General features: G+C 35.5%; 1 protein-coding gene across 3 annotated transcripts in view; it reads right to left on the bottom strand.

The window, feature by feature from the left end:
* Positions 1-6,477: 6,477 nt before the first annotated feature.
* Positions 6,478-12,543, bottom strand: part of LOC115450342 (sodium- and chloride-dependent transporter XTRP3) — a 41,203-nt gene continuing 35,137 nt past the window's right edge. The window contains exons 11-14 of one of the 3 annotated variants that reach the window (XM_037441180.1): positions 10,636-10,836; positions 8,699-8,782; positions 7,496-7,572; positions 6,478-6,950 (exon numbers count right to left, since the gene is read on the bottom strand). In XM_037441180.1, coding sequence (XP_037297077.1) covers positions 7,498-7,572; positions 8,699-8,782; positions 10,636-10,836 — 360 coding nt within the window. In that variant the 3' untranslated portion in view covers positions 6,478-6,950; positions 7,496-7,497. The remainder of the gene's footprint in view (positions 6,951-7,495; positions 7,573-8,698; positions 8,783-10,635; positions 10,837-12,543) is intronic. The other 2 variants (XM_037441188.1, XM_037441182.1) reach the window with 2 other exon arrangements.

The raw sequence follows: 12,543 nt of genomic DNA, 5'->3' as shown, positions 1-12,543 counted from the left end.
TGTTTGGGGGTGCTCTGGTGTAGTGTGTGTGCTAAGAGTCCGGGTTCACTAAAGACACTCTTTCACATAAAACCAATATTTATTATTAGCACTAGTAACACTACAGTCTACAGTTTATAATTACTAAGAAGTTGCACTTGTTTACCTCTATACCTTACTCGCTCTGATGCACTTATACGCACTGTTCTTCCTTCACTACTCGCTCTGATTTACATGGTTGCTTTGGATTCCCGAACTGACGAGGCAAGATTCCCCAACCCTTATACATATGGGTCGGAGAATCTTGACATCGCGATGTACAAAATTAAAGAAATTGTACAGCGCCATCTATTGCCCTAATTTATAACTACTGTACGTCATTACTTATTACAACGCCATCTTTTAGTTTTCGATGGATTAAATTGTCTATTTTATTATTTGATCTTTGAACATGCCGCCCACCAAGACCATTTAGTGACGAAATGGTCTTCACAATTCAAATGTTGGACTCCGCCCACCATGGCAATATAAATGTACTACATTACATTTGTACTTATCAATGAGCGAATATAAACAAGTATGACAATATCCTAAATAAACTTAACTTAATGACAACTAAATTAGCATTGATTTGGTAACAAATACAGAAAACCTTAACTAATACTTATTAAATAAATAATTCTAACTTAGTAATAACAGTCACTCATTAGCAGGTAAAATACATAGTTTGGACGTAGGTCGTTTGATGATTGACGACTTGGTGCGTAATGTAACCACACGAGTAATTTGATCTTGCCCTGGGTGTTTTTCTAGTATTCGACCTAACAACCATCGACTAGGTGGTAAGTCGTCTTCCTTAATTAGTACTATATCTCCTATGTTTGGTTCTGGGACTTTGTTAGTCCATTTATATCTGTGTAAGAGATTTGTTAAATATTCATTACTCCAACGTCGCCAAAAGCTTTGATACATTTTTGAAGTAACTGCCATCTACTAAGTGAATTGATCTTCGAACTTTCATAATTAGGATCAGGCACTGCAACTAATGGTTCGCCTATTAGAAAATGTCCTGGTGTTAATGGAAGAGGTTCAATCACGTCGGTGTTGTCCATGACCGTTATTGGTCTAGAGTTTAAACAAGCTTCTATTTGGTTAAGCAGTGTGGTCATTTCTTCAAACGTGAGCATTGAATCACCAATAACTCGCTTGAGGTGAAATTTTGTCGATTTTATGCCCGCTTCCCAAAGACCTCCAAAGTTGGGCGCGTGAGGCGGGATAAAGTGCCATTCTGTGCCATGGGTTGCTAATTCCGCAGCAGCCGACTTGTGAGCTGCCTTAACTAATTGTTTAAGTTCCTTGGAGGCACCTACGAACGTTGTGCCATTATCACTCCATAAATGGGAACAATGACCGCGCCTGGACACGAACCTTCTGAAGGCTGCTAAAAATGCTTGAGTACTCATGTCGCTAACTAATTCTAAGTGTATAGCACGTGTGGACATACATACAAATAGACAAATATAACCTTTGTAGGAATGATTTTCTTCCTTTACTTGTTCTTATATTGATGGGTCCCGCGTAGTCTACTCCGCTGTTACTAAATGCTCTAGCTGGAGTACAACGAACTGATGGTAAAGATCCCATAAACTGCGTTCGAATTTTTGCATTTTGTCGGACACACTTTACACACTTATTTATGTGTTGCTTGACAATACCTTTTGCTTTTATAATCCAATAAGCTGTCCTTAAATAATTTATTGTTAGTTGAATACCTCCATGTAACGTAGCCTTATGAGCATCTGCCACTATCAAATTTGTCAAATGTGAGTTGTGAGGTAAAATTATAGGGTGTTTCGTTTGTTCATCTAATTGTGACTTTTCTAACCTTCCTGTAGCTCTGATTAATCCCTTTTCATCGAGATAGGGACCTAATGCACTTATCTTGCTTCCTTTTAACTTGAACTCTTTATTGTTCTTTTGCAGTTGCGTATATTCTTCCCAAAATTCCTGCTTCTGAACTTTTCGTATGCAACACAATAACGCTTCGTCTATCTCGGTTTTGCTTAAGTCTAATTTATTGTATTCTTTTCTTTATAAAACCGTCGACAGTATGCTATGACTCGTATCAACCTCTGTAATGATGAATATCGTTGTATAATGCTATCATCTTCAGTTTTATTAAGATGTACCTTTATAGCTTCTTCCAGATCAACTTTTAGATCGTTTGGTCTTTTGTATATTATCATCTTTTCTTTAAGAAGTGAAGGACCTGAAAACCAAAGCGTATTCTCTGGTAACGAGGCCGGTTGAACTCCTCTTGAAGCACAATCTGCAGGATTTTCTTTGGATGACACATGATACCATTGAGACGAGTCTAGTGTTGTTAATATCTCGGAGACTCGATTTGCTACGAAGGTCTTCCATCTACTGGGGTGGCTACTTAGCCATGCAAGAACTACTGTTGAATCAGTCCATGCCCTTATCTTATTCTTCTTTATTCTTAGTATTTCAGCTGCTTCGGCTAACAATTTTGCTAGCAGTACTGCACCACATAGCTCTAAGCGTGGAATGCTAACTTGCTTGATCGGCGCAACTCTTGTTCTGGATGTTAACAATGAGACATGTATCTTTGCCATCATCTTCTACTATTCTTACATAAATCACAGCAGCATACGCTAATTTTGATGCGTCACAAAATCCATGGAGTTCTATGTCAGCAGTATCTTTCTTTATATGTAACCATCGTGGAATACGAACTTCAGATAATTTTGGTAACTGACTTCGATAATCGTCCCAACTTTCCTTTAAATCTGCTGAAATGGGTTCGTCCCAATCGACACCTGCCAACCATAACTTTTGAATAAAGATTTTTGCAACTATCACACTCGGTGCAATCCATCCCAGTGGGTCATATAATCGGGCGATTTGTAGACATAATTGACCTTTTTGTTTCTGGTTCACTCTTCTTGGGTAAATTCACAGAATATCTAAAATTATCTTCGCAACGGTCCCATGTAAGACCTAATATTTTCGTAATGTCGTCTATTTTAATTTCTTTACTGAACTTTTCTGTGTTCTTTTCTATATTGTCTTTCTGCCCATATAACTCTTGTTTATTACTTTGTGTTAGGAAGTATGACAATAATTCTTCATTGTTACTGTTCCATTTTTGTAGCTGAAATCCACCTCTTAAAAGTAAATCGTTCATCTCTTTATAAAGTGAGGCTCCTTCCTTAGTGTCAAAACATCCAGTCATTAAGTCATCCATGTAGAATGATTCTTTTACTTGTGGTGCGGCTATTGGGTAATCCTTTGCTTCATCATCACTTAATTGTTGTAATGCCCTAACCGCTAAGTAAGGTGCTGAAGCGGTACCAAATGTGACTGTCATTAATTCAAATTCCTTAATTTTATCTTCAGGATTATCGCGCCACACAATGCGTTGAAATTTAGCATCTTGTTCTGCTATCCGAACTTGACGATACATTTTGACAATGTCCGCCACCATAACAATTGGATAGATTCTCCATCGAAAAACTAAATGTCTTAAATCTGGCTGCAATTTAGGACCTACCATTAAACAATCGTTTAATGAAACCCCTCGCTTATTCTTGCTGGAAGCATTAAATACTACTCGAACCTTTGAGGTTGATTTATCCATTCGTACAACAGCATGATGGGGTAAATATACTGCTTCGTGTGCCTTTTCGTCCTTTTCTTCAACTGTTCGCATGTGCCCTAGTTGTAAATATTCGTTAATCACTTCCTTATAACTGGCCTTGAGTTCCAAGTCTTTCGAGAGTCTTTTTTCCAATGATTTGAACTTAGCTATTGCTATCTCCAATGATCCATTGTTTTGACATTGGGCAAAATCTTCTCGGAAGGGTAAATTTACAATATATCGCCCTTCCGGTGTTCTATTTGTTGTCCTTTTGAAAATCTCTTCACAGGCTTGTTCTTCTTCTGACCATGTTGATCTTGGTAATTGTTCCTCTAATTCCCAAAATTTCTTTAAAATGTCTTCTTCTGCTCTAGTATGCAATACTGAAATAACGTTCGAATTTTCTTTATCTTCGCTTGACCTCTCATTGACAGTGCCTGATATTATCCATCCGAGCTTCGTACTTTGAGCAATAAAGTTTCCGTTTGGACTCCTCTTCATGCCTTCTTTTAGTATGTGGCTGTACACATTGGCTCCAAACAACATATCAATTTTGTTCGGAATGTTGAACTCCGGATCTGCCAAATATAAACCATTTATTTCTATCCAATCAAATGGCTCTAATTTCCTTTCAGGCAGACATGACGTAATATTTTTCAACACGTAGGCTTCAATTTGCAGTTCAAAGTTTATGTCGACTCTTGATCTTATTGTGATTGTAACCATGTATCTCGATTTCATACAGTGTTCTCCTCCCAAACCCGTAATAATACCATTTGCAGGGTTTTCTTTAGACGTAATAATTGAACTGCTGCTTCCGTTATAAAACAAGCTTGTGACCCTTGATCAACCAAAGCTCTTAGTGTTGAATGATTTCCTAATCCTGACTCGGCATGCACTAACGCTGTGGCTAATAAAACTTGTCTGGGCCTGAAGGTCTTGCGAGTCGCATAGCACGAAACTATTGGAGACTTTACTGTATCAGATTCATTTTTTCTTTGCTCTGATGTATCAGTTGGTGAATGCAGTAGAGAATGGTGCCTTTTGTTACATATTTTACAACGAGCTGGGTTTCTACAGGTGTATGCACTGTGATTACTGCCCAAACAATTAAAACATATAGATTTTTTACTGACGAAATCGCGTCGTACTGCATAATCCTCGTTTGCAAACTTTTTACAAAAGCAAAGTTTGTGCTTGTCATTGCAGAATTCGCATAACCTATTTGTGGCTATTAATACTTTCGTATGTGGACGGTTGGAGTCAGCAGTTGCATGTTGCGTTTGTACTTTCTTAAATTCTATATTTTCGAATGCACGAAAACGACTTTCCATAAATTCTTTTAACTGATCTAATGTAGGTAAATCGTTCGATTGATCATCAGCGGTTTTCAGTTCCCATTGCTTACGCGTTTCAGTATCTAACTTAAACGATATAAGGTGAATGATCATGATATCCCATGTGGTTACATCAACACCAATATTTTTTAATGCGTCCAAACAGTCATTGGTGGTGTCTAATAAATCTTTTATAGCAGACGCCGATTCAGCATTCATTCGCTTTTGGCTGAATAACCGTTTGAGAATGCAATTGGCTAAATATTTTTTGTTGTTATAACGCTTTTCTAATAACGACCAACAACGACTGTAATTGGCGCTCGTAACAGGAGTGTTTCTTAAAAGCTTTTCTGCTTCGCCTACTAAATGCGTTTTTAAATAGTGTAACTTTTGTACATCATCTAAACTATTATCATTATGTACTAATGAAGTAAATAAATCACGAAATGTTGTCCATTCAGAATAATTACCAGAAAAGGTTGGAATCTTAATTTTCGATAACTTTGCTGCTGAATTTGTGTTCGACTGATTGCCTTTATTATTGTTACTGGTTGGTTGTTCCACCTTTTCTGATAAATTGGATGCTAACAAAGACTTATAAATAAAGTAATTTTCCTCACAATTTTCGTAAATGTTTTGCGTAACATAAATTGACTTTTCTATTTCTTCTAATTTCGAGTTTTCATACAATTTGAGGTTATTTGCTTTAAAAGTTTGCCAGTCTATTTCTAAATTGTTAATTCTTGTTTCTACGTATTCTTTTGTGATACGATCTTTAGGACTCTTTTTGAAATTAATTAAACCTCTATTAATAGAATTATGTATGTTAACTTGTGCATTGACGAGCCCTTGCATTGTTAACAACTATTAAATTAACTACTTAATTAACAAATAAATAAAATAATAAATATTAATAAATACTGCTCTGCTCTGCTCGGTTGCTTGTACTTGATGGTTCCAATGAAGTTGCTGGACCCGCTGCTGCACGTAGCGCTGCGACCCGCAACGTATGGTGACTGGTGAACTGACAGTAGAGGACACTGAACTTTGCTTTGTAGAAGTCACTGAACTTTGCTTGGTAAAAGTCACTACTAAACTTTGCTTGGTAGAGGTCACTGAACTTTTGCTTGGTAGAAGTCACTGAACTTTGCTTGGTAAAAGTCACTGAACTTTTGCTTGGTAGAGGTCACTGAACTTTGTATCGTAGAAGTCCCTGACCTTTTACTTGATAGAGGTCACTGAACTCTATCTGGCTCGCGAAGGACCAATGTTTGGGGGTGCTCTGGTGTAGTGTGTGTGCTAAGAGTCCGGGTTCACACAATAAAGACACTCTTTCACATAAAACCAATATTTATTATTAGCACTAGTAACACTACAGTCTACAGTTTATAATTTCTAAGAAGTTGCACTTGTTTACCTCTATACCTTACTCGCTCTGATGCACTTATACGCACTGTTCTTCCTTCAAATTTTTAGTTTTTTCTTTTTGAACAGGGCAGTCCATTTAGTTTTTGGTGTATTTTTTCAGTTGTATGCCAACCACGTATTGCCAATCATCACAAACTAACATAATGCCACTAATTAATACCATCTGTATTACAGGCACAAATCCTATAAATTGTCTGGGCGGATACTAAATAGACACGATTTCATGGATTATGTTCGTATTTCGAATTTAAATTACCGTTATTTAATCTATGGAAATAATTTAAAAAATTCAAAATTATTTTTAATTTACTGTCGTGTCCAAATCGCACCGTTTCTACTAAATTTAAAAATAAATTACGCTATTTAAAAAAGGAATTGAAATGCAACGGTCAGTCGTCGACGACGTCCATTTTAAACGCCGTCGGCTTGCGACCTATAGGTTTCATAGCTAGACGCCCTGTGTTCTTAGTATTTAATATTTCTTCGTCACTACTGCTAGAATCTTCGAATGGGCGTGCATCGCATCTGTCGCTTTCTGAGTCGCTCTGTAAAAAAATATAATTTGAGTCACTTTGAATTTATTGTTATAGGAAATAGAAACATAAAAGCTAGTTGATAAAAGAAACATAAAAATGTATGAAATAATGTTTTTAAGTTTTACTTTTAATGTAATTACTGATGCAACTATCGAAAAAATATTATTATAAAATCATAATATTAATTAAATTAATGCGATGCCTCAACACAATTGTCCAATCTTAATTATTGATTGTTTTTGTTTTCTTTGACACTTAGTCTTGATCTATATTGGTAAGAATAACATCCAAAAATAATCGTAGGATTGGACAACTGTGACTATATTGAACTTAATTTTCTTCCGGAACACTTTTACCACTAAGTCAAAAAAAAACTATAACCGTGCCAAAAAAATCTGCATAAAAATAATCATCGAAGTTATTCGAAGCATGAACTTACTGTAACCTTAAATTATTACAATAAACACAGCAAAGAAGCTATAATACAATTAAAATTATGTTTATATAATTTCATTCCCGTGCCAAAGCAAAGCTGCAATATATAGAACACAAACATTTATTTCTTGGGGCGACTGCGCGCGATGCCGGCGGGCAGGCGCTTGTTGGGGCGCTCCTCGCTGCTCTCCACGTTCTAAATAAAATATTTACACACATTTAGCACACACTAGCTTAGCTTCCGTAGACAACACTGTACTGAGCTTTATACTTTGGATTATTTTTCAATACACTTGCAGGCTGTTAACAAATAGTTTCTTTATACTTTTCCCGACTATTTTTCAATAAACTTGTAGGCTGTATTAACAAATAGTTTTTTTTTTTGTTAATTTAAATATGAGCAGTTCAGGATAAACGTATTATGATCAATGATACACTTAGTAAGTCTATTGAAAAATAATAAAAGTGGCAATATGGAGTATACAGTTTATACTTAAAAATAGCTGACACCAGGATAGTTTAGTTATTCTAGTTTTTGGTAGGGAAAATATACTTCAAAAGATAGGATGTAATGGTTTTTGAAATTGATTGAATTTATCAGTATTTAAAAAAATAGTTCCTTTAAGTTTGTGAAATTAATTGAAGGACTTCTTTGTCAATTTGTACAAGGATTTATAATAAGTTATGAGTACTGAAAATAAAAAATGTTAGGGAATATTTTTTAAGATTTTATCTAATGATTGATGAATATAATATTAGTAACCCAACATTACCAGGTTTTGAAGAATCCTAATAAAATATAAATATTAGTTTGGACATTCATGTACAGTCGAAAATATTTATAACGATACACAACGCTTATTTAACCACGAAAGTACAAACAATGCAATTAAATTATCTAAACATGATAATTGTGGGTTAAATACGGAATCGTGATTTTAATAGTGTTATGTTAAACTCATTTTACAGTAACATTATGCTTAACTTTATAAATAAATAATTATAAAAATCTTAACGAATCTAAAATTATTGGAATCTTTTTAGATCAATTGGTTCTTAGCTTCGTCCACAAGGGGGAAGATGATTAATTACTTTTATCAGATACTAATTTTCTAATAATTGATCAATTAAGTATTATTGGTTGATAAGCTTTCAACACAACAACAAATTCACACATCAATATATTCATCGAAGTCATCTTTTATATTTGTGAACTTTATAATGAAAAAGTTTAATATAATATCTGATTTAAAGGAATAATGATTTGTGTAATCGTATTAAACATTTTCGACATAAAACCTGAAAGTAAGACAGGGGCTTACGTCGAAATCCCCGATGGTGAATTTAGTAGCGGCGTCGGCGACAAGCTGCGCGGGCGCAGGCGGCGCTGACTCCGGCGAGAGCACCTAACCCGATTATATACAAGCGTAATGACAGTTAGTACATGTATGTACACCCAAAAACATCACTTGCGTAAACTAGATCGAGTTTACACGAAATCGGTTTCTCGACATGATGAGAAGAGCAACATGGTCGTCTAATATCACAATGTAAAAACAGTAATGACGCCATTCAGAATAGAAAATTCTAGATTGCGTTACACTTGCAACTTTGTTCGTCATAATATCACTCTGGTATGACGATGCTCATGACGCGGCCATCAGCAATTATCATGTCTAAATAGTTGCCTACATGTGCGGGCAAGTCCCAAAGCGATCTTAATGTAAAACCCCAGACTAACGGAAGCTAGTCATTGAGGAAGTAACTACAAAAATACCGTCAATATGAATAATTATGATATTTGTTTTGATTTCGGTTTAAACTCGATTCAGTTTTGGTGCAAGTGGACTTTAGCAACACAAATGATATGCAGTTGTATTGATGAACCCACCACAATGAGGTTACAACTCAAAATACTTAAAGGGAATTAAAAATTTAAGTCGTGTAAATAACACCTATGTAGGAGAAACTATAGTAAAGAGTGAGCATAAAGAACTATTCCGAAAATTATATGAATTTCGAACATTGATAAAAATAGAAATATTATAAAAACAATGTAAATTATTGCTCTTAAAATCAATTCTTGAGAAATCTTGTTATAAATAATAATATAATGAAGTTTTACAAACTTTGTTTTGATATTTGGTGTCGTTTTAATTTATGTTCGCCAAATGTGTTGTGACACCTTTAGCGGCCTAATTGCAGCGAATATTTTTCAATTTTAAATATTTATACATACATAACATCACGCATTTATCCCCGAAGGGGTATGCAGAGGATACCCATTAAAAGTTTTGACATTCCCATTCTAAATGTGTTGTAATACTTTTTAGCCGTTTTAATTGCAGCGTCTATTTTCGAATTTTAAATATTTTTAATCATAATTATTTATTGTGAACTGAAAAATGAAAAAGAAGAACATAAAATGTAACAACAGCAATTATTATACATTTAGTAAGTAAATAAATAAATAAATAATTAACTAAATAAAATACAAAAAGAAATTGACAATCCCATTTAGTATTTGGAGTTGTAACTTTTTCAAAATGTCTTACACTCAACACAGAGGGAGATATAGTACCAATCTTCTAGATTTACAATAAAACATGATCAATATGTTAGCGATCCACTAAATGAGCTTCACAAAATACTTTAGCCTACATCACTGGCTTTCCTTTACCTTGATGGAATAGTTTTAATTCCAAAGTTTAACAGCAAAAATTACCTACATTATTAGGTAATCTTTATATTTTTTACATTTAATATGTTTTTAAATGATATAATTCCACATCAATAATCTCTTCTAATTAAATAATTACCGCCACCAGAAATAACTTAGGGCCGTATTAATAGAAACTCAGTTTTGCTTTAAACTGCGATATCAGATCTGACGCTGTCAAATTAAAGTCAGCGTCTTAAGATTGTCGCTATTTTATGAACAATATCAACATCGCAACTGTTATGTCACAGCATATGACGGATATTGACAGCTGTTTGTTTATAAATCAACGCTGATTCAGCTGAGCACAAGCTCTTAAATTAGATCTTAAGTTTTGTTTATCAAAGAGTTAAACGTGTACTTGAGATCCTACTCAAAGTTGAGATTGATTTATTAATACGGCTCTTAGGTATCTTTAGCGATACTTCCATAAAACCCGAGAAGCACGAATCATTAGTATGTTTTTTTATGTTACCCTGAAACTACGTCCAATATACCTAAATGCAATTCCTTGCACCATATATACCCCACCACACTTACATCCTGATCGCTCATCATCTCCTTAGTGGAGACGGTGGTCTCAATCCTCCTGATGGAGCCCTGGTGGATGTCTACGTCGAAGGCGAGACACTGGAACCTTCGCAGCAGCAAAACCACTGGAATTGGCAGCACGCCAGCCAGGATCATCAAGACAGCGATCACCAACACCCAGGTTGGGTAGGGTGTCTTAATGACGCGACCCTGAGGACAAAGTAAAGGTTTTAACAAAACTTTTTGAGTCCTGACCAGGAATATATAAAACCTACTTTGGGCCTGCCCTTTTCGTTTTCCGTTTCAAAGTTTTATAGTCAGTACAATAAATTAGTTTCATATTTTATCGGAACGTAGCGAGGTTTTGGGTTTAGGAAAACCAGTAACCAAACGTTGTTTATTAAATGCTCTAAAATCTTAAATGTCTATTTAAGATACTATTCAAAGCTGAGATTAGTTTATTACAATCCTAAGACAGCGAAAATTTGTAACACCGTGTTGAGTTATTTTTGTGAAATAGACACGAAATGGTATTTCAATTGTCATAAACGCAAGCATGCGTTACGTACTTTTTTTAAACAATATAACGTGTGGCGTAAGGAACCAGGACTCCGACTATTACCATGACTATCCATATCTAAACAACAGCTATGACCCCAAACCATTAGCAGTCTGAAACGGCGGCCCTAGGCGAAAGCAAAAAAAAAACGTCGCGAGGCCCCGGGTGGAGTAATAAAAGGTTCCCCGTGTAACAGTTTCTTCGGTAAGATTGTAAAAAGGTCTTCCAAAGTCCCACGTGAAGCCCTTGTAAGCGTGAGACCCTACGCGTTTGCCCGGTTTACCTTCTCTTAAGGCTGCCTCTTCCCCGAACTATAAATTACATTGCAAGGCGATCGTCATGCTCAGACATCTCTTACTTCGGTTAATTCGCACTCTGGTATCGCGGAAACAACCTCGATTGACATTAATAATAAAAAAATAAATTGAATTTACCCTATGATAATATCAGTCCTGTATTTTGTACTGTCCCGCTGCTGGGCACGGGCCTTCTCTACTACTGAAAGGGCTTAATCCGCTAGTCTACCACGATGGCCTAGGTTTGGTAGACTTCACACACTTAAAATTTCTAAAGTGGAATTTCTCAGATGTGCAGGTTTTCTCACGACGTTTCCCTTCACCGTTAAAGCGAACGATAAATTCACAAAGAATACACACATGATTTTTTAGAAAAGTCAGAGGTGTGTGTCCTTCGATTTTGAACCTGCGGACATTCGTTTCGGCAGTCCGTTCCACGCCCTACAAGGCTATCGTCGTTTTATCTCGAATTTACTTATAATTTTATAATGTAATCAGAATGATCGTAGCAAACTCGCTTCTAACAACCATTACCTAACGAAGGTGAAATACCTCTTGATCCTTGACCGCTTATTCATTTGATTGTGAATTGTTTTTAATTGAATTAATCAATATTATCTATTATATACATACACACGCACACCTTTTTTCCCGAAGGGGTAGGCAGAGGCGTAACCGGTGCTCCTACTTTGCACCGTGCATATTCCGTTCAGTGATGTGATAGGGGGTGAGCCTATCGCCATATCACTAAATGATATATCAAGTTGTAGAAGGCAATGACCACTTTATTTCTTAACATGATTGTAAATTCTCCTTCGAGGAAAACTTGTTCGAAATATAAGAGGAAACAATACAAAGTCGGCAAAGAACTCGCACACGTAACAGAGTTCAGTATAAACTGGTTTTGAAGTATATTTTGTTTTTTTTTCTTTATGATATCCTTTTTTATCATTTCCCGCCATTTCCGTAAAATTGTTTTCTAAGATTAAAACCCAAATAGTAATTAACATATCTTTGGAATTATTGCAACGTATTTAATAGTTTACACAAATCACTACACAA

The sequence above is a fragment of the Manduca sexta genome, chromosome 4 (genome assembly GCF_014839805.1).
Source record: "Manduca sexta isolate Smith_Timp_Sample1 chromosome 4, JHU_Msex_v1.0, whole genome shotgun sequence".
Taxonomy (NCBI): domain Eukaryota; kingdom Metazoa; phylum Arthropoda; class Insecta; order Lepidoptera; family Sphingidae; genus Manduca; species Manduca sexta.
The sequence above is the reverse complement of the archived record's forward strand: the minus strand, read 5'-3'. Positions and strand labels throughout refer to the sequence as shown.